Raw genomic sequence first — 26,525 nt, forward strand, 5'->3', positions numbered from 1 at the left:
TGAATTATAAACTTATAATATATAAGAGGAATGAAAGCAACATTTGCAATTTGCAAAGTGCCACAGTCAAGGAGAAAATATGACACCCCACCGTCCTTATTCGATCTTTGTTCGTTATTATTCCAACTTTTACTTTTAGTTAGATTCTATTTACTAATTATTATTGTTGTAAAAATTTTTACTCCTAAACCCATTTTGACCATGATTAGAGTGACAAAAATAAATAAATTAAAATATTGAGTTATTTAAATAATTCAAATCTAAAAATTATTATTTCACTCGTTTTCTCGTTATATTATCTCTCAATTCATTAATCAAAATATTAAAATATCTTATATTTTAAATTATTATTTTTTATTTTATCATTATATATTAACACCTTTAAAATATTTTTACTTAAAAATATCTTACATTTTCAAAATCACAACCAATAATTATTTTGCAAATTTTTTAAAAAAAATTGTCGGAACAAGTACTAAATATGTATGAAATATACTCTAAATAAAAATAAAAGTAACCGATCTTATCTTTTTGAGTATCGGAGAGGTTTTATATCTAACCGATCTTACCTTTTTAGTATCGGAGGGGTTTTATTTCTCTTTCCACCATTCGTATTTAAATTGGTGTTGTATTTTGTTTAGTGCGATATTCTATTTAGTTCGATCAAATTTTTATATTGAATTTTTGTATTTTAAATAATATATATATATATATATATATTCATTCCGTTTCTTGAGTGTCATTGGTGAATATTAACTTTGAACTAAGAAGAAAATGAAAAAAAATTACAATTGCGTGAAAATTAGTTAAATAGTTTTAAGGGAAAAAGTGCCGCAAATGAATAAAATCAATCATACTTAGTGTTTATCGAATAAGTTATTTATCGAATAAGTTGAATAATTAAAATAAGAATGATGTATTGGATCAATTAAGCGTATAAACACTTAACCTTATCTATTTGAATAAATTAAATATTATATAAATGTTAAAATTTAAAATTTAATAAATATAATTAATATAATATATTGGAGATATAATATAAAGATAATAAATCTCTAAGATATTATCATAATATAATATGCGAATGATATTGTGATAATATCTTATATATATTATCTTATATTCTAATAAAATTAACTAATACTAATGTAAATTTAATCAAACTAGTCCATAATCATTTCACATTTAAACTGTGTTAGTTAAATAATGAAGTTCAATTATATATTCTATATCTAATAAAATATATATGTTTTAAAACCAAACAAAGCTACAAGAATGTTGATCTTTATTCTCCCCCACCCCAAGTATAAATAAAGGAGCAAAACAGCAAGATATAGTACAAGCATAATCATAGACACATTCACACTATAAGAACTATAAGGCAGCCGTACATATTATTTATTTAAAATGGGTTCAAATTATGGTAACTGGAATGCCCGACAGAACAAATTGTTCGAGAATGCGCTAGCCATGTATGGCGAGGAAACGACCGACAGGTGGCAAAAGATGGCGAGGTTCATCGGCGGCAATAAGACGGCCGAGGATGTGAAGAGACATTACGATTTGCTCGTCGATGAAGTCAGCCAGATCGAATCCGGCCAAGTCCCTCTTCCAAACTACAAGCAGAAGCCCTCCGCCAGCGGCCAACCCCACCAGCAGGAACAAATGTAATTAATTCATTTGTGTCATATTCATATTCCTATTTCTATTCATTAATTAATTCATTTACCCATTTTATTCTTATATTGTTAAATTATTATACTTTATGCAGGATGAGGTATCTTAAACTCCAGTAAGTCACTCATAAGAGTAACACAGATGCATACAACAATTAATATATTTGTTAAGGATGCTAGATTTAATTATGTTTAATATCAACTGAAGTTCAAATAACGGAAACTGATTAAAGTTTCTTTTCTATTTTTCTTATTTTTTCCCCCTTTTTTTTCTTCTTCTTCTGGATCGATCGTTTCTCAATTTTTAGTCTCGTTAATCTTTTGTCTAAGGTTGTAAGTTTAAAGCTCCTGTATATGTAATTTATTAATAGATTAAATCAATGTGTCCTAAGTCTATCTCTATCCTGTCTTATCATGTAATTTAATTTATATGTGCACAATAATTTTTCTTTTCTGCTAAAATAGACATTTGGAATAATAATTAGGAATCAATATGATTAATTATCGATCCATATGATTTCAGACTCCATCTCCTTGACTTATCGAAAAAAAATATTTTTTCAAAATAATTAACTCCCTTCCACCCGATATCTATCTTTGTATCGAAAGGAGAACAAACAAGTATAGTTTATTTTACATATTTTGTTTATAAGTAATTTCTCGTTGAATTCACCTTATTATTAACTACTTCTACAATGACAATGCTCTTCTCGTTATTGCTTATCAATATCTAAACAAATGAGTAATGTTGACTGAAATTCTCAAGCAAATTTACAAGGAAAATCGCAATATGTTTTGTCTTGCTTATTCCCTCTATATGTTGTTATAGTTTGTTACTGGAAGCTACATATATATTTGTAATGATAATAATATTGACTTGTAAATAAATAAAATAATAATAAAGAAAAATTTAAACTATTTAATATAGAAAGATCCTTCTTTGTCAATTTCACAAAACACAAAACAAGTACATTTTTTTTTTTATAGTAAGAAGGTTTTGGATTATGAGGTTGAAATATGACTGTACTTATATTCTTTGTAAGGTTGGATATGATAGTTTTTTTTTTAAAAAAAATAATTATTTAAGAAAATAATAATTTCGGATAATTTTGAGATTATAAATATTTTATTTTTTTATAAAAATACTGAAACAAAATATTAATATATAATGATAAAATAAAAAATAATAATTTAAAATATATATTATTTTAATATTTTAGTTAATTAATGTACTGACTATATATTATAATGAGAGTGAAACAATATTATTTGATTTTAACTATTCAAATAAAGTAACCTGAAATGACCAAGTAATTTTTTTTAGTGTTGTTACCAATATATATTTTTGATGCAAAAATATTTGTTGATTGAATATATTTTTTTTAATTTAAAGTGTATATGTAATATTTAGATTGTATTGTTTAGGGACTTGGTCAAATAGAAATTGACTTACAAAATAAAATAAAAACTTGAAAGTAATTTGAAGATATATTAAAAAGATAATCGTGAGCTTTAATGTGTGTTTTTTCAAAGTTTGTTTATGTTTTTTTTTAAATAGAAATGATATTTTTATCAAATTAATATCATTAAATCATTCGTTTTATTAATTAAAATACTAAAATATATATATATTTTTTATATTAACTTCTTTTAGTAATTAAGTAACTAAAACTAAAAAAAAGTTTAATTTTTTTTTTTCCAATTTGCACATAACACAAAATAATTTAGCAAGTTTTCCATTGGCAAGTCTACGAGTCCTTTGTTGAAGCAGCACTACAAATAATATTATTAGTTTCTTTTATTTATGACTTTTTGGTGATAAGTATATAGGTTATTTGTTCATTAAAAAATGAAAATTTATTTTTCTTCTAGATATTTCAGGCGATTACTTATCAATATTAAAACAAATGAATTTATTGTTGTTGTCAAGAATATTCAATATTTTTTCAACCAAAATGACAATTATCTATTTTGAAGTACTGTTTTGCCACACATTGATCAATACATCTACATAATAATAATAATAATATTAATATTAATAATAACAATAATAATTATTTTATTATTAATATTTTATTATTATTGTTAATATTAATATTAATAATATTATTAACATTAATATTATTATTATTTGTTAACTGAAATGAAAAATATGCAATAATAATAATGTGTTACCGCGGAGTTTCCATTCCCAACTCAATTCCTTAGGGTTGACTCGCGATTTAAAAGAATTGGGTCAAATCTTATCTTCTGTATAATATAAGTTTAACTTTGTTATGATCCATATTCTTTAGGGACGTGTTTAAATAAAAAAGGTGAATGTTATTTATTTATTTATAAAAAGATGACCTAAAGTTCCCCCAGCGAAATAAAATAAAATAAAACAAAATAAAAGACCTAAAATTTTTGTCTCTCCTTGTTTCTTCACAACCAGCTTCTTCAGACGCCGGCCGCGAGCAGTTGATGGTCCTACAGAGCTACCGGTGATATCCCTCTGCCACCGCCGGATATCTTTACACTTCCGACAATTCTAGGGCAATCACTATCTGCGCTTCGATAACTGTATAGCTGCCGCAAAAAAAAATGGTTTCATTCTTCTTTGAGCAGCCCATTGACGAAGCTGATATCCGGGACGATGAAGACGACGACGACGAAGAGCTTGAGATGCCGACTGGTGATAAAAAGTCTCAATCCCCATGGGATTTTGCTTCCTATTCGGAATCAGTCGCGGATGAGCACGCCCGCCGCAGCACTACCTCTATAGATTTTAAAATCAACAAAGCCCTAAAACAACGTTCAGTTCCTATCCCTAATGAGGATGATGAATCCCCTGCCAACTCAGACCTAGACTACCAAGTAAGTTGAAGAAGTAAACCCTTGTATAATCTTATAGAAGTTTTCAAAACTTACCTGAATGAATGTGGGATTGTTTAGGAGGACTATACACCTGAAGACGATGATGAGGTGCGTAATACTGGTATTGTTTCCAGTAAACCATTCTTTTCCCCAGCTGAGGGAGCTTCTTTCAAGGCGAATTCATTTATGGAACTTAATCTATCAAGGCCACTGATTCGAGCTTGCGAATCCTTGGGTTATAATAAGCCTACTCCAATTCAGGTACTTTTAGTGTTCTTTTCTCAAGATATTGAGTCTTTATTATACACCACTCATCTGTTGTGAATGTGATTTCTTTGCAGGCTGCCTGCATCCCATTGGCATTAGCTGGCCGTGATATATGTGGAAGTGCTATTACTGGCTCTGGAAAGGTATGAAGTTAGATCAAATGAACCCATGAAGAAGATTCATTCTTTTAAAATTTACTAAAAAATGGCGGTTCAGGGTTCATACTGGAGATTATAACATGCAGTTAATTTGCAAAAGCTAATATAAATTGACTAGTTTCATGAATTTATTTTGTCCATTCCAGACTGCTGCTTTTGCACTGCCTACATTAGAGAGACTGTTGTTCCGTCCAAAACGTATTCCAGCTATTCGAGTCCTTATTCTTACGCCCACCAGGGAGCTGGCCGTCCAGTAAGCATTGTTGTTTGATTTTATATTTTTGATTCTGTCTTACTATAAAATTTTGCACTGCCCTCTATATTCAGTTAGCTTGAAGTATATGTTGACATTAAACACTTGCACCCTTTACAAATTCCATTCTTCTTGTAGGGTCCATAGTATGGTTCAAAAACTTGCTCAATTCACAGACATCAAATGCTGCCTGGTTGTTGGTGGTCTATCAACAAAGGTATCTTATTCATAGTGTCTTTGCTTCTTAGGTGTTTTGAGCTAAGTTTACGTTTTCATATATTAATTTTGGAGAGTTAAGGTTGAATATTTTAAGGCATCCTTTCATCCCATCCTATCTTAGCAAACTCAAGAAATGCTAATTTCAGTTAGGCTATGTTTGTGTACATGATTCCAATTAGAATTTAGTTTCAGAATTGGAATTACTCTATAAGAATCAATTACAATGTCTGGAAAAATCATGGAGTTGCAAATTGAAACTCACAAACAGTTTAATTCCATTGGATTTATAATTCACATGTTCCAAATCTTTATTTTGAATCATTAAACTTAAAATAAATTTAGAATTGCCCCCACAATTCCAATTCCATCTTAACCAAACATACCTTAGAGGTTCTTTCTTTTATTTGTTTCTTTATTCTTGGATGATTTTGTTTTCTGATATTAGCGTTGTTTTAGATGCAAGAGGCAGCCCTGAGATCAATGCCGGATGTGGTTATTGCAACTCCTGGACGCTTGATAGATCATTTGCGCAACTCTATGTCTGTTGATTTGGATGATCTTGCAGTTTTAATCCTCGACGAAGCTGACCGTCTGCTGGAGCTTGGATTTAGCTATGAAATTAATGAACTGGTATCATGATTATCATTATGGTTTACACTTTATTTTTTCTTAATAAACTAATAGTTTTTACCCCTTAATTACACAGGTTAGACTGTGCCCTAAAAGGAGACAGACCATGTTGTTTTCAGCCACCATGACTGAAGAAGTTAATGATCTTATCAAACTTTCCTTAACTAAGCCATTACGCCTTTCTGCTGATCCAACTGCCAAAAGGCCAGCAACATTAACAGAGGAGTAATTCCCTTATCCTGTGACCTTTGGCTTCCTTTAACCATTTAATTATACATTTGCAGACCCAAATATTATGCTATTTTCTGTCCTAATTTTTTTTTGCGGTTGTTGCTTGTGAACAGGGTGGTTAGGATACGCAGGACGCGTGAGGTGAATCAGGAGGCGGTCCTTCTCTCCCTATGCTCCAAGACATTCTCAATCAAAGTTATCATATTCAGGTTCTCAGTGGCAGAAAATTTACTAAGAGTATATATACGAAATGTATTTTTAATGCAAGTCTGCTTTTTGCTACATGATTTTAGATTGCACGATGTAGGAATACCTGCTTTATGAAATATTGTAGAAAATAGAATATTAACTAAAACTACAAAATATGTCTGAGTAATAGAACTAAAGCACCTACAGAATTCATTGTTACATAATGATAATTTGGCAAGAAGAAATGAAGATCTCAATACTTCTGTTTTTTGCTTCAATTGGTCTTTTTAATTTCTCTATCTGATTCATCATAATAATTTTTTGTTTTTGTTTTAATTGATAGTGGGACCAAGCAGGCTGCCCATAGGCTAAAGATTATATTTGGATTGGCTGGTCTTAAAGCTGCTGAGTTACATGGAAATCTTACTCAAGCTCAGCGTCTTGATGTAAGTTATATTTTTAAAGCATTAGTTTGGTGGAAAAGAATCTAAACTGGTATGCTGATCTTGGTTCTGATGTCTGTGTATAGGCTTTGGAACTATTCAGGACACAACAAGTAGACTTTCTTATTGCAACTGATGTTGCAGCTCGTGTAAGTTGGGATTCTAAACCTATTTCTGATGTTGTCTCCTTATGAAGTCCTTAGTGCTAGATATTTTTTTTCTTCATGGACTATATCAAGAAAGGTTGTTCTTACATAGGGCCATTTTTTCCGACTTCTTATTCATGTTGATCCAGATTTGAAAAATCTTCATTTGTTATGAAGCAACAAAAATTACACTATATTCTAAATCATGATCCAAAAAATCTAATACCAAACAAAAGAATCTATTACCTAACTTTGACAATTTTCTAGTAAGATTCTGATTGTGACAATTTCCAAATAGGCTAATAATTGGGTGCTTTGTGTAGGGACTTGACATTATTGGTGTTCAAACCGTCATAAACTTTGCATGCCCTAGAGATCTTACCAGGTAAGTCTGATGTTCTGTATTTAGGATATAAATACAGAATGATTCTTCTATGATGGTTACTGGAGTTATATCTTCTATTTGTTTTATTCGGTGACAAAACAATTCTGATTTTTAATTCTTCTTGGCTATTTGTGCAGTTATGTTCATCGAGTGGGTCGTACAGCAAGAGCCGGTAGAGAAGGATATGCTGTTACATTTGTCACTGATAATGACCGTTCCCTCTTAAAGGCCATTGTATGCAGTTTCTTCCTATTTCTTCCGTTACTGGTTTATTGAGGTTTAACTGGACTAAAAATAGTGAAATGCAAGAATAGTACAATTACTATTTTTCAATGCTGTAAAACCAAGTAGGCTATTCTTCATTGAAATCATGCATGTGTATATGGCGCTGAACTCCAGTTATTCTCTCCATTTGATAGGCAAAAAGAGTTGGTTCAAAGTTGAAAAGCCGTATTGTAGCAGAACATTCAATAACCAAGTGGTCACAGTTCATTGAGCAGATGGAAGATCAAGTTGCAGCAGTCCTTCAAGAAGAGAGGTATTTATTGTTTTTGTTATAAAGTTCTGATTCTGAAGCAACTAGGAAGGACCTTGTTATATGTAACCTATTTGTAGAAAAAATGGGTTAAATGACTCAAATATCTTTTGTACTTGTTATTTAAAATATTATAGCAAATAAAGGGCAATTTGGTATGTTAGTTGGCATTAATCCAAATAACCCTTCTTATGCAATGCGATATAGAATTTGATGAGAAAATAATTTGATTTTCTGCATGTCCTAGCCTTGCCATTATTCTCTTATTTAAACAGTTTCTTGAGCTGTTACTATTAGTCAACTGCTAATTAACTACACAATTATTTATTTAACTACTTTGCCACCTCATCACTTCCTAGGGTTACTTTAGTAACCCTACCCTATCTATGGTATCACCTTTATCAAACAAGCCTAGGTCTGTGAACCCCTCAGACCCTACACTAAGAAAGATTTAAGAAATCATATATTTGTCCATGTTATATCTTTTGGATTTTTCAAGTTCTTATTCAGTTATTTGTCACAATTTGCTTTGATGTGCAGAGAAGATTTAAGAAATCATATATTTGTCCATGTTATATCTTTTGGATTTTTCAAGTTCTTATTCAGTTATTTGTTACAATTTGCTTTGATGTGCAGAGAAGAGATGGCCTTAAGAAAAGCTGAAATGGAGGTTACAAAGGTTAGCATTAACTTTTACCTTGCACTGTTTAGAAAATTTATATGTTCAATAGTTTATTGCAATAATAACAGACAAACTGGATTATTTGCTCAAAAGTTTCCTTATAACATATTATCTTTCTTCAGGCGGAAAATATGATTGCACATAAAGATGAGATATTTTCCCGGCCTAAAAGAACATGGTTCGTTACTGAAAAGGAGAAGAGGGTTGTTGCAAAGAATGCCAAGGTTTTCTTCTTTTCTTTGGTTGTTTATATGACTGACACGATCTCACTACATCATGTTCTATTTCCTTAACTTGGACTTCTTATATTTCTTTTACAACAGGCTGCTGCAGAAAATGGAGGGAAACCTGGTCATGAGGTTGTTAGTGCCCAACAAGCTGAGGATCATAAGATGAAGGAAAAGAGAAAGCGAGAAAAGGAGGTAATCTCGCTTTCTATTGATACAAATATTATTATTTTTATTATTGTAAGTTGGGTTCTGAAATTCATCTGGTTTGTGTTGATTAGAAAAATCTCCCAAGGAAACAGAGAAGGAAACTTGAAGCAGCGAGAGAGAGATTAGACGATGAAGAAGAAGAAGACGAGGTACTGTTTCTATGTGCTTTTTTGTCTCTAATTTGAACAAAAGATAGATAGATAGATCATTATGTGAGAAATATTGTCTGGTTGTGCAGGGTGGAAGGAATGGAAAAAATAAGAAAGAGAAAGGTGGAATATCACTGGTTGATCTTGCTTATAGAAGGGCAAAAGCAGTTAAGGCCACCAAGAGAGCACTGGATTCTGGAAAGATTGTAGAACGAAACAAGGGCAAGAACAAGGGAAAGAAAACGAAGAATGGTCCTCCAGCAAATCAATCAAGAACAGAGGAGATGGAAGAGCTGTTCCATGGCGATATGAGTGAGAAGAAACAGAAAAGAGGGTTTACTGAATCTGGTACTAAGAAGAAGTCCTCGTTTAAGAGCAAATCCAGGTATGAAAAAAGCAAGTTTTGTTCAAGAAATAGGGGTGTTTTGTTCAATCAAACTGAATGGGCTTTTTTTTATTATCTGACTGACAGGTACAAGAGAAGATAGATAATGAAGAATTCAGGTCTTTTAAGCTTGTTTAGATGAAAGCTTTAAGTTTTTGGAGATTGACACTGCTGGGGTGGATTTGAGTAGGTTATATAAAGAAGATGGCAAGCATCACCTGCATGGATGATATGCATGTACATCTTTATTATCTATCAATGACATCTCTTTCTTTATACAATTTTGTCAAAAAGATAATCAATAGCTTGTTATTTTATGCATATGTTGGATGGGCTGTCCTCCCTTTCTTAACTTTATTAATATCTTTTACTCTAAATTTCTTGAGAAATGCAAATTCTAGCTAATATTCTATTGAATTTTGTTTGTTTTTTTCTCTTATATCTCTATAATTATTTTGGCAGTCATGGTAAGTTTAATCCACCTTTGATCTGAATTGGGATTGTTTTTTCCCTGTTTTGTTGTGGAAGTACACTATGCTAGGCAACCATTCTAAAGAAGAAATATATATATATTTTTAATTCCTCACATATTTATATACATAATAGTCTTCTTTATTACAACAATTCAATTTACAGTAAATTAATGATTTCAACAATTGTCTGTACTGTTCCTTGTTCCAAAATGTGCAAGGAACAATTAGGTTAAATATATACCAAACACATTCATTTTTTTTTTTTTGAATTAAAGGCAGGATCGGTTTGATTTGTTTGTTTTGGTTAAATTTAAATCCGATTTCATAATTATACAGATATTCAAGTTATAAAACAACTAAATAAACCGAATTAAGTTTATATAAAATACTAATATAATAATACTAATAATTATTTTTATCAAACTAAGTTTATTTAAAATACTAACATTAATTACATTTGACATTAAAAAGAGAAATGATTATGGAAGGAAAATTGGTTGAGGAAATTTTAAAAGGAATAATCCAGGAAAAAAATTATCCTTTTTCAATATATTATATCTCACGAATCCTTTTTCAATATATTTACACATCATACCCTCCCCATTTTCTCTCCCTATCGTTTCTCCATTAAAAATTTTATATCTCACGGATCATTTTTTTTTTTTAAGTTTTTGATCGATTTAATATATAATAATAATTAAGTGGTTCAGATTTTTTAATCTCATTAGTTATTTAAATTAAAAAATAATAGTATTATGTTTATGTTCACAAATATCCAAATAAAAATATATAGATAGAAAGTCCATTTTCTTTATGGGCTTTATATATATTTATTTATTCAGGTGGGCAAGCCAAACCTTCAAGCCCAGTCCGAGAAAACCCACTCTCAAACAGAATCGTCTGTAATTTTAATGTCGGTTATTTTTGAATTGCCGATCCTCCGAATTGGTGTCAGACAAATAAAAAAATAAAATTATGTGAGGAGCTATAAATAGAGCCCTAGATTCCAATGGCCGAAAAAATTGAGATCTGATAGCACGCACCAATAAGGAACTTCTGAAGTCTGATCGATCTCCATCCTATTTTCATTCTATTCTTTGTTCGAAGCTTCAGCCGGCCGATTACGTCACTTCGCGGCAGAGAATTTCTTCGCACAGCACCGTCAACGGCTCCAACTTGAAGAGCAGCAAATTAGTTTCATATACCGATCATTGTAAGAATCAAAGTTTCTATAACCTTCTACATTGATTTCGAGATAATATAAATGAAATTGGATTAGGTTTAGTTTTGTTTATATATGTGGAGTTGGTTGTTTTTCTGAAATTCATTTGTCCATTTTTCTGATTTAAGGCTAATGTTTGACTCTGATTCAATTACCGAAATTTGTATTCCATGAAGATGTTTTGGATTGCTCACAATATCTCCATTTGATTTGCAACTGACTAATTGATTTATTAAGACAATGGATTGAAAATTTAGCATGGACCCTAGATATTGAATTACGAAATTAAGTTTATTTTGAAATGACTTTGAGAAGTGGTAAATTTGGTGTTGAAGAAATTCAAAGAAAAATATAGGATTATAGGGTAAGTGAATAGTCAATCTCAAAGAACTAAGACCATGTTGAATCCCTTACAAGTGAGAAATATAGAGTAATGATACATTTATATATTCAATAACTTAAAGTAGAGACCCTTTTCAGAAGGGAATGCAATGATGCAAGACATAGAGCTAATGCACTTTCTCAAATGTAACCAAACACCGAACTCTTCATCTCTGGTTTGCACGACTTGTAGTTTCTATCTATCTGTCTCTTCTTTCATTAGATGAGATAACAAATGCAGATATTCCTAAAGATGATGTCTTTTAACAACCTATTACTATGAGTGATAATCTTCAGAGATGAATGTGTTATTAAAGAAAATGAGAATGAAGAAAGATATAAATGCAAATGAATTTCTGTTGCTATGTATACTAAATCTTGCTTATATATATTTTTATTATGTCTTCTTTATTTGTAGGACATTTTTTCCCCCAAAAAAATCCGGGTTCTCAGGGCTGGCACTGTCTGTACCCATTGGGTTTCCATATTCAGCCAATTTTTTACCTTCTTTTTTTCGACAATCAATCTAGTCTCCAAACATTGATGAGAGAATGTCAGGAAAGACAAGCCTGAAGACCTGGTAATGGCCCTTGCAGAAGAAGCAAAGGTGGGTTTGTTTTTTCCTTTCAATTTTTTCATGAAAGTTGGATAGCAGCTATGATTGATTGTGATCAAGTTAACTGCATTTCAGGTAAATGTTGTTATACAAAAGATTCAAAATGGCATGGAGTTTTCTCCTCCCTCCTCTGTCCTTCAAACCACTGCCATTTCACTGATCCTCGTTTCCACTTTCTTCTTCTTTCTCCTCTTTACTCCTTCCTCAGAACCATCCCCAATCCCTTCTATTTTGACAGTTCCGCGAAGATCCCTTCTCAATTCAACCGTTGATATCTCTTCTCTTTCATGCTCTGATATCTACTCTGTCTCCCATCAATCACGCTGCTCTTTCTCTCGAAGTCGTTGCTCCGAAGACTCCGATGGTCTCATCAACTACTTCACCATCCACTTCTGTTTTTTCGAGGAGAACCCGTTTATCTCGGTTCCAGTTCTCTCACTTACTCTCCTTCTGCAATTCTACATCTTGGTCAAGACAGCCCAGGATCGATTCTCAGTCGTGGTCACGAAGCTCGCGACCCACCTCAAATTGTCACCTTCAATGGGAGCTGTAACCCTTCTCGCCCTAGGAAACGGTGCTCCCGACGTGTTTTCTTCTGTCGCCGCTGTTCGCGGCGGCCAACCTCGGACTGGGTTTTCCGCGATTCTATCAGCGGGAACATTTGTTTCCGCGTTCGTTGTGGGTTTCGTGGCGATTTATGCCGCTCCATTTTCTTTGGATCCAGCCCCGTTTGTGAGGGATGTATTGTTCTATTTGACTGCTGCATTGTTTTTGTTCTATGTATACTTAAGTGCCGAGATTTATCTGTGGCAAGCGATTGGGTTTGTCGCGTTTTACCTCTTCTTTGTTGGATTCGTCTTCTGGATGGATTTGAAAGATGGCGATAGAGAGAAGAAAGGAGAATTGGAACTGCCAAGTTATGGTGAAAGAAGATTTGATGGAGAAAAGCATGGTTTTGGCGTTCTTAGAAAGATATCAAAACTTTGGGAGGTACCCGTCTCCACCATGTTGAAACTCACTATCCCGGAATCATCGCCGGCTGAATGGAATCGTTTCTATCGATCAGCCAACATCGTTTTATGCCCGTTTGCACTTCTATACTCTTGCAAGTCATTCATGCCTCTAAATCACCCAATCCAATTTCTCCTAACCAATTCTCATATACCTCTATGGGTAATAGTTCTATTCGCATGCTCCTCTTTATCGATCCTTCACTTGGTTCTCGAAAAAGATCCACCAAAGTCCGAAGAAATACCAGTGGTAATGTCAGCGTTTGTAATGAGTGTCTTTTGGATCTCAACTGCAGCAGGAGAGCTTCTGAACTGTCTTTCCGCTCTTGGTTCTCTTCTGCAGTTGCCTCAGTCTCTTTTAGGGTTGACGGTTTTGGCCTGGGGGAATTCGGTTGGAGATCTTGTCGCGGACGTGGCGGTTGCGAGAGCGGGCCAGCCTGCTATGGCGATGGCGGGATGTTTTGCTTGTCCTATGTTTAACATGTTGTTTGGGCTTGGGACGGCTTTGGTTATTCAAACGGGAAATGTTTATCCAGAAGCCTACAAGCTTGATTTTCATGTGAGCATTATTGTGGCCTTTGTATTCTTGTTGCTTAGTTTGATGGGTTCTCTTTTAGTAGTGACGTGGAATAGGTTTAGAGTTCCCAGATTCTGGGGATTTTGTCTGGTCGGTCTTTATGTTTGTTTTACACTGGTAAGCTTAGTCATTGCTGGGTTTTCAGCCTGACTTGATCGGTACCATATTATAAATGTGTTTCCTATCAATGTTACTTTGTCTCAAACAAAAGAAAAATATTCAAAAATGTTGAGACCAAAGAGATTAATGATAAAAAAACATCCATTTTTTATTGCGTCTTAAAACATGTTTTGCATATTACAAATATATGTAAATTAAAAAAAGTTGTACATATGGTTAAGGGTGATATGCATATGGATTTGGTTGTTTATTATTATTATTTTAAATTCCGCATATATTTTGTTTAGATCTTGTATTCAAAATTTCAAACTATATTTATATTCAATCAAATATATAAGTATTGAGATAATATTTTGAATATTTAATATAAGATAGCTTTGTAAATTAATTTTAATCAATGTTAAATAAATTAAACTTAAGAAACTAGTTTAAAAAAAATATTTTATTAGTTCACAATTAAAATGTTTTAAGTTTTGTTGAGACTTGAGGGATAGTTTTTTTTTTAAAAATAACTTAATAATTATCAACATAATATCAATTTCAAATATTTTTATTTATTTAATAAATACTAAAAAAAAATATAAAAAATTGACATATCCATAAAATTTATTATTACCTAGTTATTTTTATTAAAATATTTCCTTGAATCGATTATTTAAATAAATATTGTATTCGACTTTAATATATTATATTGAATTTTATTATATGAGAATCCTATATTAAGTTTGAGTCGATATAGCACTTAACCAATAGATTTAAATGTTCAGTGTTTGCTTTTGAATTATTTTTTATTCTCTAGTTACTAAACTAATATATTTTTTTTTTATAAATTATTAATATTATAAAATTGTGTAGTTACAACAATTTTAATATTAATAGACTGGGAAGGCTTATTCTCTATTTTTTGGGTTCTTGTGTGGAGAGGCGACCCCAAACTTGAAGCAGCTAAAACCCTAAAACTTGAACGTTTCAAGAAGCATGGATTCCAAATCTTCAAACTTTAAGGTAAGAAATTTAGTCTCGTCTTACTTATATTTCATAAACAGAACAGGGCAGGACATGACATCTGAATACATTTGATAAATTGATTGATATATGCGATTCCCAGATTATATTGGGATCATCTTCTGTTGCCCGTCGGAAAATACTTACTGACATGGGATACGAATTTAAGATCATGGTATCCTCTGTTATTATTCAGATCTGTTCCTATTGGGTTTTCATACTTACAACCAATTGTTTAATCAATCAATCTTCTTCTAGTCTCCAGACATTGATGAGAAGAATATCAGGAAAGACAAGCCTGAAGATTTGGTAATGGCCCTTGCAGAAGCAAAGGTGGGTTTGGTTTTCTATTTATTGAATGTTCATCAAAAACACTCCATATGATTGATTGGTTGTGACCGACCTTATTAACTGCATTTCAGGCAAATGCTGTTATACAAAAGATTCAAAATGCTGAGACAATAGAGAAGAAGGATGATGACAAACCAACCATTTTTATTGCTGCTGATACAGTATGTTTTGTTGCTCTCTACCATTATTGCTTTTATTTATAATAATTCAGTTCTATTTATCAGGCAGAAGCCATCATTCCAAAACTTTCAGTAGGCGATAGCCAGAAGGATGCTGAACCAACTATACTAATTACATGTGACCAAGTACTAACAATTAATTCTCCATAAGAGAAAAAAGTATTTTTGTGCATATTATACGGAATGTATCATTAAATGAATGACCTTTGTAAGGTTGTAACGCAAATTCTGTTGTTATGTCAAAGGTGGTTGTTTATGAAGGAAAGGTTAGAGAAAAGCCATCCTCAAAGGAGGAAGCACGCCAATTCATCAAAGGTTTTTCGGTTTTGCTTGATTATAAGCAACTGCTAGATGAGGTTTATCGGGTGGGTGAAGATCTTAATTACTTTGTAAATATTGTATAGGATACTCTGATGGGCATGCGGCAACTGTGAGCTCTGTTTCTGTCACAAATCTCAAAACTGGAGTCAGGAAAGGAGAATGGGATAGAGTGGAGGTACTATACAAGCATAGATATGAATTATAACAGTTCCAAAATATTTTAAAATTTTATTTGAAAAATGATATGTCTTTGTTTATTTATGTGCAGATATATTTCCACACAATACCAGATAACATTATTGAGAGCTTGGTAAAATATGAATGATTTTGATGCCATTCGATAATGCCTTTCACTAGAGTTTGACAGAAAGTTCTTGGTGCAGATTGACGAAGGGAATGTACTGCATGTTGCCGGGGCGTTGATAATTGAGCATCCAATGATAGTTCCATATGTTAAAGAAGTGGTATGTTTCAAATGTCTTTTGTCGACTATTTTTACCATTTTACCACGACTTACTAAAAACACGATATGTGCAGGTTGGAACGACAGATAGTGTGATGGGACTCCCGATAGCGGTTGTGGAACGATTGATGAGGGATGTGCTTTAATGATGTTTAATCTTGTTTTATTTGATTGAATGGGTTGAGGAAGACATTACATTTTAGTTGAAAATTATTGCTAGATTAGATCAAAGATTGATGATGGAGAAGAAGGATTTCATACAAATACTTCTATTTTGATCATTGAGATTCATCTTAATCTTGGGTATTTGATATTTGATTAGCAATTAAGAAAATAGACTGAGCCTATTTTAAAAACGGTGTATTCTGAATATCAAAGATAAAAATTGTTTTTATTTAGTTATTTGTTTGGTACATTATTTTTTTTTATCATTTTTTAAAATTTATATTTGATAAGAAAAAATGAATAAAAATAAATATTTTTTGTTTATTTTTGTTTTATCTTATTAGTTCATATTTTTAATAATGAATAAAAATGAAATTAATTTTATTTTTTATTTTAACATTTTTTTTAAAATGCTTGTGATTGTAGAATCTTGACTAGAGGTGTAAACAAAAGTTAATAAAATCACATATTTTATTTGTTGAATATAGAGCATTTGTAAGATGAATTTGTCTTTTGTGGCAAGGTAAATGTTTAGAGTTTTTATTTTATTTATATAATCTATTTTATATAAAATATATAATATAAAACAAGTTACTCGAATTAAAAATATACATAAAGCTCGAACTTGAGCTCGATAATAAAAACGAACTACTCGAACTCTTCGAGTCTAACCGAGTTTGAGTCGAACTTTGACCAAGCTATTCAAGAGTCATTTACACCCATAGACCTAGACTTGAGTCTTTGATTATTTGATATTTTAAAGTTTTACTTACAATTTAACTTCACTACAGTTTAAATCTAAAACATATTTATCATTTTTATGGAAAAACCTCATCAATCTCAAAAACAACACTTCTCTTCTCGTTAAAAATATTAATTTTTAAAATGATATTTCTGGGATGAAAGATATTTAAATTATAATAGGATCATTTTTTGGATTAATATTTTTTCCATCATAAATTTAATTACAGGTCAAAGAAAAAAAAACATTAGATGAAACCTAGAATAGAAGATTCCATTCCAGATTACAAAAGAAAAGTTCCAACAAGAAGAATCAAGAAAGGAATATGTGGCATACGGCAAACGGAACATAATAATTTATAATATCCACACTCCACCACTTAATAATAATTAACGGTTTTAAAAGATATTTTTCTCTACTTTTTTTTATATAAAAATTTCATTAAAATTCTGACAAGTTAAAATTTGATAATAAAGTTTGTTTTCAGCAATTTTATTATCAAATCATGATTTGAAAATATATTTATAAAATAATCAGTATAATCTAAAAATTAAGTGGATTCAAGATTCAGAAAATATATTTATACCAATACACAAAATTATTTTCTACCAAACAAATAAGAGAATATATAATTTTAAATATTTTCTAAAGGAAACAAAAAATTATAAATTTTCAAATATTCTTAGAATTTTTTTCAAAGTTCATAAACTTTTATTTAAGATGCTTAATCTTACACTGATCATACTTCATTCTCTCCATTATGAGTCTTTGGCAATTTTTAGTTTTATTTTATTTACATTGAATAGTTTATATGACAAAATCCATCTAACCATTTCAATTTTTTTTTTTTTTTTTAAATAGTCACATAGTTTAAACCGAGTATACTTTTTCTTAGTTAATCAGTTAATTAACTACACTAACATTAAACCAAGGAATTAACAGATAATTTGATATATTTTATTTGAATTGCTAATATTAGTGTATTTTATACTCTTATTTGTTTTAAATTATTTAATTTATTAGTTAAAATTTGATTTTGTTTATTCATTAAAACTTTTATATAATTGTGATTTATTTAAGATTAGTATAAGTTGTCTAACTCGTTTTATTGAATCAAAAGGATCCTGTGAAAACGTGTAGAAATGTGATTGACTAACAACATAATTAATAATAATAATAAAATGGGCGGCATCGGATATGACGATTTGTGAATACTATGAAACAATATTACCGTACAGCCTCCAATTACTACCTTATCTTAGCATATTCTCAACGAATATTTTCTTATCCTTTATTTATTTCTAATTTTAATAATACCAATTGACTATATATATAAATTAACTTGACACTTGGTTGGTCACTCTCACACACACACACAAATTATTATGACTACCCACGAGAACTACGACCCTTTCTTCCCCGACCAAACTGTCGTGGACCTTTACCTTCCTCTTTGGGCTACCCTACCCACTTTCCGATCCAAACCCGCTTTCATTTGGATAGATCAAACCCGACCACCTAATGAAACCCGACTCACCTACTCCCAACTTAACAATTCCGCTCATTTCATTTCCCAAAATTTATTATCATCTTTCCATTTAAAGAAAGGTGGCACTATAATTATCCTATGTTCCCCCGGCCTAGACCTCGTTAAACTTCTTTTTGCATGTCAACGGGCCGGGCTTACCGCCGTTCCTATTTACCCGCCTGACCCGGATTTTAATCCGGATAATAGTACTAGTGTTACCGACCATCTTGTTAAGGCAGTCTTAGAAACAAATCCTAACGCCGCCATAGCGGATTCTAGTTACATTACACGTGTACGACGCAACAAATTTCTTCACCAGCGTTTGCGATCTCTATTGTGGATACAGACGCAGGACGTCTTATTAGATTATTCTGATTCGAATAATAATAATATTGTTTCATCGTCTTTGTCCTCGTACGGTGGATGTAAACAGAATGATATTTACTTGATTCAGTACACTTCTGGGGCGACTGGCATTCCGAAACCGGTACTTGTGACCGCCGGTGCGGCGGCTCATAATGTAAGGGCGGCGAGGAAAGCTTATGATCTTCACCCAAATAGCGTGATTGTTTCATGGCTGCCGCAGTACCACGATTGCGGTTTGATGTTTCTATTGCTGACGGTTGTCTCCGGCGCGACGTGTGTGATGACGTCGCCGATGGCGTTTGTTAAGCGGCCGGGGATCTGGTTGGAATTGATATCGGAGTATAGAGGGAGTTGTACGCCTGTTCCTTCATTCGCGTTACCGTTGGTAATGAAGAGGGGTGGGATTCAAAAGAAGATTGATTTATCCAGCTTGAAGAATCTGATTGTTATCAATGAGCCGATTTATAACGATGATGTTGAAGAATTTCTGGATTTCTTTAAAGGGTTTGGTTTGAATCCGATGGCGATTGCTCCTTCTTATGGGTTGGCTGAGAATTGTACTTTCGTTTCCACATCGTGGATCAGCGGTATTTTTAATCTTAAACCCATGCATTAAAATCATAAACCCTAGGCTAAACCCAATATTTAACATAAATCTGGATATCTTGCAGAGTTCTCTACTGTAACATGTTCGTCTCAATCTCATTCTCTCCCAAGCTACAAGAAGTTGTTACCAAGCGCCAGACTTTCACCCACATCAATTGGAGAAGACAATGACATCAAAATTCTGGTCGTGAATGAAGAAACCAACGATTCAGTTCAAGACGGAACAGAAGGAGAAATATGGGTTTCTTCTCCTAGCAACGCATCTGGTTATCTCGGGCATCCTTCGCAAACCCAAGAAGTTTTTGGTCAAAGAATTAGAAACACATCCTTTGTCCGAACAGGGGACAGAGGAATTGTATTGGGACAAGAAAGATTCCTCTTTGTAATAGGGAGATTGGCGGATGTGATCAAAAGCAAGTTCGGGGGAGATATTCATCCTCATTATATAGAAACTGCGGCATACAAGAGCTTCCGGAATGTTCTCCGGGGAGGTTGCATTGCAGCGTTTGAATCTTCGGGTAGAATTAAGAAGATTGTTGTAACTGCGGAATTACTTAAAGAAGGTAAATTAGTTGTTGGGTCGGAGATGCTCAAGGGAATTTGTGAGAGAATAGATGAAGGAGTGAGGAAAGAAACGGGAGTGGAGGTTGGGTTTGTGGCTATAGTTCAAAACGGGAGTATTCCAAAGACCACATCGGGGAAGATAAAAAGATGGGCGGCCCGTGATAAGTTTTTGGGAGGGGAAATGGATGTGTTAATGCAAATGGAGTTTGGACATGACGATGATCAAGAAGAAGAAATCATTCCAAAACATCAATTCATACTTTCATCTCTATAAAAAAAAATACTTCTTTATTTCTCAATTTCCATGTGAGTCATGAGAAAAATAACAAGCATATATGTTCTCTACTTTGTATAATATTAATAACATAGTGAAAGGGATCATAATTATGGGTATTCATGTATATTTGGTTTGAGTTTCTCAATGAAACATGTATCCAAAAAAATAATTTGAATATTCAAAAGTTGTATATGTATTATCATGTTTAGCTTTTTATACTTCGGTTTTAACTTGTTATATTTATATACGAATTTTATATTGTAATTAATTAATAAAAGTAATATAGTATAATGAGTTAAATGTTATGATCTTAAATTTAAATTTGAATAATATCATGTTTTATTTTTCATTATTTAGGGTGTTGGGGAGTGGTGAGTGACTGACGACATATGCAGTCACAATCACAATCGCACTTAACAAAAATAAAAGTTATAATTTTAATATTCCGTGTTAAGAGCATGACTAAATTAGATAATAAAAATAGATGAAAAATGATTATTTAAGTATTTAACAATATTTAAGATCACTATTTATAAAAACTTTTCTTAACATGATATTTTGAAAAATATAATTTTTATTATATTATTGATAATTCTTGACAAATTTACATACAAAAGGGTCATTGTCATTTGTCTTCTTCTTTCACTAGATATGTTGATAACTAAAACATAGGGGTACTTTCATGTTAATTGAACTAAAAATTCAATTAATTTAATATACCATTAATAAAATAATTATTTCAATATCACATTTCTTAAATTATTAATTAAAACATTATTTATATAAAATTTAAAAATATTAAATAACAACATAATAAATTTAGTCAAATTAGCTTTTAGTCTTTATGAATTTAGAAAACATTTTTTTTTGGTTAAAAATGATATTACTAGGATTGTCTCTAGTATACCTCATGTCCAACCAAGAATAGTAAACTCTATTTTGGATATTTAAAATGTTTACATATACTTCACATTTTTTCAATCATCTCATAAATTAATTAACGATCATCTCTTACAAGTTACAACAATAGTTGAATAACTTATAAAATATATATTTTACATTTAATTTAGAGTATGAGGATAGTACTATAGCTGCAATAATACAAGTTAGTGATTGATGTTGATATATATATTTCATGCCTATGGGCATTATTAGTAACCACGCTTGAAAGATCGAGATTAGTGACACCAAAATAAAATATAGATTCTAACTTTTAATAAACTAGATTAGCTAGCTATAGTAGGTTAGGAATGATAATAATATATATGTTGTCTTATGATCTTATCATTTTTATATAACTAGTTAATAGTTTTAATTAATTTTAACAACTTACAATAAATAGTACTCTACCATTATTAACTTTATTAATTATATTTAAAAAATTACTTTTTAATATAATCCGTGATTGATTCTAAAAGATTCTAAGAGATCAAAGTCACTTAACACAACTTAAATTGGAGTGGATATGTTAGGTTAAGGGAAAAAAACTATAATCAGACCCAATAAAATAAAATATTATTATTTTATATTTTTGCTGAACAAGATAGTTTTATTATATAATAATACCTCAAGTCTTTTGTCCTGTTTATGGATAAACAAATATATATATATATATATATATATATATATATATATATATATATATATATATATATATATATATATATATATATATATATATATTATGTTTATAATATTTTTTATTTTATTAATTTTATTTTGACTTAGCACAATTTTACCATTATTACTTTTCAAATTAAACTAGATATTTGTAGTCTCTTAGATAAGATTATTCTTGACAGTTGTATTTAAGAATGTATTCATTAAATAACTTTTATAAAAACAAAATATATACTAAGATCTTCAAACTTTCCGTTTTCTTCCACTGCCATAAATTTCTACCTTGAAATCAAACAAGGCGGTAACATGTCCTGAATCCTATACCTAGACTAATTAATTGTAATTAATTTGGTAAGACTTTGTATCATTTGGTATAGTAATGTCCTAGAAAAGATGCCTTAGAATAGAATTCAGATCATGAAACTCAATAATAAGATAATAACTATTTGAAAATAATGATCCCATTTCGAAATCTAGCTAGCTAGCTAGCTAGAGGTTGTTTGATTTTGAAATAAACTGGTATTTTTTGGAAAAATATTTGTTTGATTATAATTAGTTTATTGGGGATAAATGTTAAAATACCATTAATATTTTAAAAAATAAATATAATTTGATATTTAAGTTAATAATTTGAACCATTTAAATGTAAAAAAATAATTGAGAATGAGATATTGATTTCTTTAGATATAATTCAAATAAACCATGTCAAACAATGAAACAAATCCATACACACATATATGATATATACATATATATATTATGTTTTAAAAAAGTGAATGAGAAACTTGGTAAGAGACGATGAATAAATTGTTCTAATTTTGAGTTTTATCTTCTGAACGAAAAATTGACCGATTAAGTTAAAAAATCATAGAAGAGAAATTTGTAAAAATAAAAAAACTCACAATGTTTATTGAAAGAATAAAGAAATATATATAGTCAATATATTTCATTTAAAAAGTAAAATAAACTGTCATAAAACAACTACTAACAGCTACTAACTACATACAATAAGAATAAGGATTTATAAATTCTTTTTACAATAATAATTTAATAAAAACAGAAACTTGGTAAGAGAATATGAAATTGGATTACTCATTTATTTACTCATAAATTATTGTGAATACAACACATACTCGAAAAAGTTATAATTTGACAGTGGATGCATGATTGGATAATTGTATCCCACTCCATTATTATTATTATTATTATTATTATTATTATTATTATTATTATTAGACCCCCTCAAACACTACTTTGAAAACAAAATTTAACAAACTTCTCACTATTTAACCATGATTGTCTATAACACCTAATTTTTATTTAAGTTTTCTGTTATCATTGAACAAGAAAATTATTTTTATTTTCTTATAATCTTTTAAACTAGAGTTTATTAAAATTCCGAAGTAAGTTAACATTGAGTACATAACTCGATCGCTAAGGTTCATACATTTTTACTGAAATTGAAGATTCTTTCAACTCAAGCTATCTTAACCCTAAATGTGTGTTAGAAAATCCAGTTTAAAAACTCATATTTTTATCTACAACTATTACATTGAAAATGGTTGAAACTAAAAGTTTTTTTTTTTTTTTTCAATTTAACATAAGATTGTTTTTCTGGCTCAGTATACATATTCATAATATATTTTGCGGTTTCATTTCCTTCAATATATATACTATTGTATTTTTTTTTCTCTATCACTACCGGTCAACTTATTTCCTATCCTTTGTTTAGTATTTTCTTGCATCTCTGCTTTTTAATATATATATTTACCTAACTCAATTATCAAGCAATCTAGCTATTCTCTAAAATCAAGATAAATGTGATTATTTGTTAATAATAAGGTTAAACTTAAAAGTTAAATTAGTGCAGTGGGTATATATGCAATTCTTCTTCAAATCCAAAATATCTGTGATTAATGGCTTGATGGGCCATTATTAATGTTTTGTCAAAAGTCACAAACAAACAATCATATTTAGTATTATGCATGAAACATTACACATGGTTCGCATGATGGCAAATTATTATAATAATTTCTTAAATTAAAGTGCACATTACAATATCATAATAATGTTTTTTTTTTATAATAAACATGCATACCATTCCTAATAATGGATAATATATGGAATAAACTTATTCAATTGTTAATTCAAGACTATGGCCATCAATATTCCTTGTCATATATACTAGTCCATTTTAAAGATCACTTTTCAATACACTTATAACCCACTAGGTTATTTCATTAAGCTTAGTGAATATATTAATTAGGTATGAGTAAAAATAAAACAGTGATATGAAATGGGGGGAGTAAAATGAAGAAAGTATGGTGGCAGGGAGAGGAACATGAGGTTGTCGGTTGTTCATACTTCATTCATCTTCCTTTCCTTAATCACTCTTTCATTAGACATCAATCAATCAATCAATCATGACGACCCTATTCTCTCGATCCATTCATTGTTTCCCACTTTTCTCTCAGCTTCTCCTCAAGCAACCAAAACCTCTGCTGTCTCTTTGCTGGATGCATAAACCGTCTTTCTTAGCTCAAACATGACCATCCATGACCATCATGGAATGCAGCTGATTATCTGCTGCTGAAACCTAGCTCTTTATTATCTCATCAGAGAGAGCTAGCTAGACTTCCACTTCTAATATCGGGGACCCATTATCTCATTTCCTCATCCTGTTCAATATTATTAATTCCTCTTCCTTATATTTCTCTCCATTCTTATTAAGTCTTACATTCTTCCTGTACCATTAATGACTCTACCCTTCAAGTTCTGTGCATGACTTCAATTCATAAAACGAGATATTGCATCTAAATACTTAATTATTTCTACATTGCATTGCCCCTTGCCTCTTCGATCTGCCATCTCTTCAACACTCTGTCCATGGATTTGAAAGGAGCAGAGGAGGAGGAGAAGGAGAAGGGGATGATGATAATTAGACCCAATGATCTTCTTCAACTACCAAATCCATTTCCCGATTCGAGTCAAAGGGTTATAAGGCAAAAACCGACTAGATCCAGATATCGAGAATGTCTGAAAAACCATGCCGCAAGTGTAGGCGGCAACGTCCTTGACGGCTGCGGCGAATTCATGCCGGCAGGCGAAGAGGGTACGATGGATTCCTTGAAATGCGCGGCCTGCAATTGCCACAGGAATTTCCACCGCAGGCAATTGGATTCATCAGTTGAAATTGGATTTGCCTCGATGGTCCACCCACTACAGCTCCCTTCTCCGACGAGTAACGGCCGACAATGGATTGTAAACAATGTCCCGTTGATGATGCCGACCAGGGTCAAGGTGGGATACGGCGGCATGGGCACCGAATCGTCGAGCGAGGAGCTGGTGAATTTGAACTCGGGAGTGGATCCGGCATGTTTCGTGTTGTCGAAGAAGAGGTTTAGGACGAAATTCACGCAGGAGCAGAAGGAGAAGATGGTGGAGTTCGCAGAGAAGGTGGGTTGGAGAATCCCGAGAGAGGATGACGTGGAGGCAAGACGATTTTGTATGGAAACCGGAGTCAAACGGCATGTCCTCAAAGTGTGGATGCATAACAACAAGATCGCTAAGAAGGAGGAGAAGAATGAATGAATCAATGAATTTGATCAAATTTATTTCATATTTCTATGTCAAGTGATCTTGTTCTTGATCTTATAAGTATCTAGCTAGCTATATATCAGTATCAAATGTGAAATTAAGCAATATATATAACATGATTAATATTACGTACTTAGTAGTATTCGTGAATGAATGTATTATGAATTCACACGGTGTTCTTCTTTCTTTTGTTTTCCTCATGAAAATTTAAACAAAACTCTTGATTTTTAGTTCTAGTGGATCAGTATGGTTTGGTCTTTGCAATTTTTATTTTTTTAATTTATTAATATAGAGATATATAATATTTTAAAATTCTTTTCGATTGACTATTTCACTTGTCTTATTAGCCTAGTTTATTTAGCAGATTCATATAATTCAGTTCCTTCAATAAGAAAGATTTCATTATCTATGTTATTTCAAGATTTATTTTTCGTATCAGAATCTGAAGCCTATGACAAAGAAAAGAGAGTGTTCATACTCCACAACCGTCCACAAAGACACAATACAACGACTAGAAATAAAGATGACCTCATAGAGCAATTTGTTTATCCCTTCCCCACCTTCTTTTGTATAGTTAATAAAGTAATTTTAATTCACATAAATAGTTTAAGTGATAATAGAGGTTCCTAATATACAAAATACCATTGGTTTATTTCGCTTAAACGCCTTGAATGAAAGCGAGAGTGATGACTAATCATGCT

General features: G+C 31.3%; 6 protein-coding genes across 7 annotated transcripts; all 6 read left to right on the forward strand.

Moving 5' to 3' along the window:
* Positions 1 to 1,351: 1,351 nt before the first annotated feature.
* Positions 1,352 to 2,078, forward strand: LOC124932558 (protein RADIALIS-like 4). Its single transcript, XM_047473208.1, has 2 exons — positions 1,352 to 1,667; positions 1,772 to 2,078. The coding sequence occupies exons 1-2, from the start codon at positions 1,408 to 1,410 to the stop codon at positions 1,794 to 1,796; spliced, it is 285 nt and encodes a 94-aa protein (XP_047329164.1). The 5' UTR covers positions 1,352 to 1,407; the 3' UTR covers positions 1,797 to 2,078.
* Positions 2,079 to 4,063: 1,985 nt separating this feature from the next.
* On the forward strand, positions 4,064 to 9,971 carry LOC124930165 (DEAD-box ATP-dependent RNA helicase 28). Its single transcript, XM_047470526.1, has 19 exons — positions 4,064 to 4,532; positions 4,611 to 4,793; positions 4,874 to 4,942; positions 5,104 to 5,210; positions 5,349 to 5,427; positions 5,886 to 6,059; positions 6,136 to 6,284; positions 6,404 to 6,499; positions 6,823 to 6,925; positions 7,009 to 7,071; positions 7,392 to 7,453; positions 7,591 to 7,687; positions 7,873 to 7,991; positions 8,625 to 8,667; positions 8,793 to 8,894; positions 8,994 to 9,092; positions 9,179 to 9,256; positions 9,346 to 9,641; positions 9,729 to 9,971. Exons 1-19 carry the CDS (start codon positions 4,260 to 4,262, stop codon positions 9,742 to 9,744), a joined length of 2,208 nt encoding a protein of 735 aa, XP_047326482.1. The 5' UTR covers positions 4,064 to 4,259; the 3' UTR covers positions 9,745 to 9,971.
* A 2,106-nt stretch (positions 9,972 to 12,077) lies between these two features.
* Positions 12,078 to 14,116, forward strand: LOC124931550 (cation/calcium exchanger 5). The gene is made up of 2 exons (XM_047472039.1): positions 12,078 to 12,324; positions 12,409 to 14,116. The coding sequence occupies exons 1-2, from the start codon at positions 12,301 to 12,303 to the stop codon at positions 14,068 to 14,070; spliced, it is 1,686 nt and encodes a 561-aa protein (XP_047327995.1). The 5' UTR covers positions 12,078 to 12,300; the 3' UTR covers positions 14,071 to 14,116.
* Positions 14,117 to 14,920: 804 nt separating this feature from the next.
* Positions 14,921 to 16,677, forward strand: LOC124931296 (7-methyl-GTP pyrophosphatase). 2 transcript variants are annotated; one of them, XM_047471730.1, is made up of 10 exons: positions 14,921 to 15,045; positions 15,149 to 15,220; positions 15,304 to 15,378; positions 15,468 to 15,557; positions 15,621 to 15,701; positions 15,821 to 15,890; positions 15,980 to 16,071; positions 16,165 to 16,206; positions 16,280 to 16,360; positions 16,434 to 16,677. In XM_047471730.1, the coding sequence occupies exons 1-10, from the start codon at positions 15,019 to 15,021 to the stop codon at positions 16,503 to 16,505; spliced, it is 702 nt and encodes a 233-aa protein (XP_047327686.1). In that variant the 5' UTR covers positions 14,921 to 15,018; the 3' UTR covers positions 16,506 to 16,677. The 2 variants fall into 2 exon arrangements, with proteins under 2 accessions (XP_047327686.1, XP_047327687.1); XM_047471731.1 differs by lacking the exon at positions 15,621 to 15,701.
* A 1,953-nt stretch (positions 16,678 to 18,630) lies between these two features.
* Positions 18,631 to 20,611, forward strand: LOC124931789 (long-chain-fatty-acid--AMP ligase FadD23-like). The gene is made up of 2 exons (XM_047472340.1): positions 18,631 to 19,747; positions 19,832 to 20,611. The coding sequence occupies exons 1-2, from the start codon at positions 18,652 to 18,654 to the stop codon at positions 20,602 to 20,604; spliced, it is 1,869 nt and encodes a 622-aa protein (XP_047328296.1). The 5' UTR covers positions 18,631 to 18,651; the 3' UTR covers positions 20,605 to 20,611.
* Positions 20,612 to 24,885: 4,274 nt separating this feature from the next.
* Positions 24,886 to 25,870, forward strand: LOC124932610 (zinc-finger homeodomain protein 6-like). Its single transcript, XM_047473267.1, has one exon. It carries the CDS (start codon positions 25,114 to 25,116, stop codon positions 25,816 to 25,818), a length of 705 nt encoding a protein of 234 aa, XP_047329223.1. The 5' UTR covers positions 24,886 to 25,113; the 3' UTR covers positions 25,819 to 25,870.
* Positions 25,871 to 26,525: the final 655 nt, after the last annotated feature.

Source organism: Impatiens glandulifera, chromosome 3, assembly GCF_907164915.1.
Source record: "Impatiens glandulifera chromosome 3, dImpGla2.1, whole genome shotgun sequence".
Classification (NCBI taxonomy): domain Eukaryota; kingdom Viridiplantae; phylum Streptophyta; class Magnoliopsida; order Ericales; family Balsaminaceae; genus Impatiens; species Impatiens glandulifera.

Coding starts and splice junctions, on each gene's coding strand:
- LOC124932558 (XM_047473208.1), top strand. CDS start 1,408: ATGGGTTCAAATTATGGTAACTGGAATGCCCGACAGAACAAATTGTTC. Junction 1,668..1,771: donor CCCCACCAGCAGGAACAAAT/GTAATTAATTCA, acceptor TACTTTATGCAG/GATGAGGTATCTTAAACTCC.
- LOC124930165 (XM_047470526.1), top strand. CDS start 4,260: ATGGTTTCATTCTTCTTTGAGCAGCCCATTGACGAAGCTGATATCCGG. Junction 4,533..4,610: donor ACTCAGACCTAGACTACCAA/GTAAGTTGAAGA, acceptor GGGATTGTTTAG/GAGGACTATACACCTGAAGA. Junction 6,500..6,822: donor ATCAAAGTTATCATATTCAG/GTTCTCAGTGGC, acceptor TTTAATTGATAG/TGGGACCAAGCAGGCTGCCC.
- LOC124931550 (XM_047472039.1), top strand. CDS start 12,301: ATGGCCCTTGCAGAAGAAGCAAAG. Junction 12,325..12,408: donor CCCTTGCAGAAGAAGCAAAG/GTGGGTTTGTTT, acceptor ACTGCATTTCAG/GTAAATGTTGTTATACAAAA.
- LOC124931296 (XM_047471730.1), top strand. CDS start 15,019: ATGGATTCCAAATCTTCAAACTTTAAG. Junction 15,702..15,820: donor TACTAATTACATGTGACCAA/GTACTAACAATT, acceptor GTTATGTCAAAG/GTGGTTGTTTATGAAGGAAA. Junction 16,361..16,433: donor TTCCATATGTTAAAGAAGTG/GTATGTTTCAAA, acceptor CGATATGTGCAG/GTTGGAACGACAGATAGTGT.
- LOC124931789 (XM_047472340.1), top strand. CDS start 18,652: ATGACTACCCACGAGAACTACGACCCTTTCTTCCCCGACCAAACTGTC. Junction 19,748..19,831: donor TTCCACATCGTGGATCAGCG/GTATTTTTAATC, acceptor GATATCTTGCAG/AGTTCTCTACTGTAACATGT.
- LOC124932610 (XM_047473267.1), top strand. CDS start 25,114: ATGGATTTGAAAGGAGCAGAGGAGGAGGAGAAGGAGAAGGGGATGATG.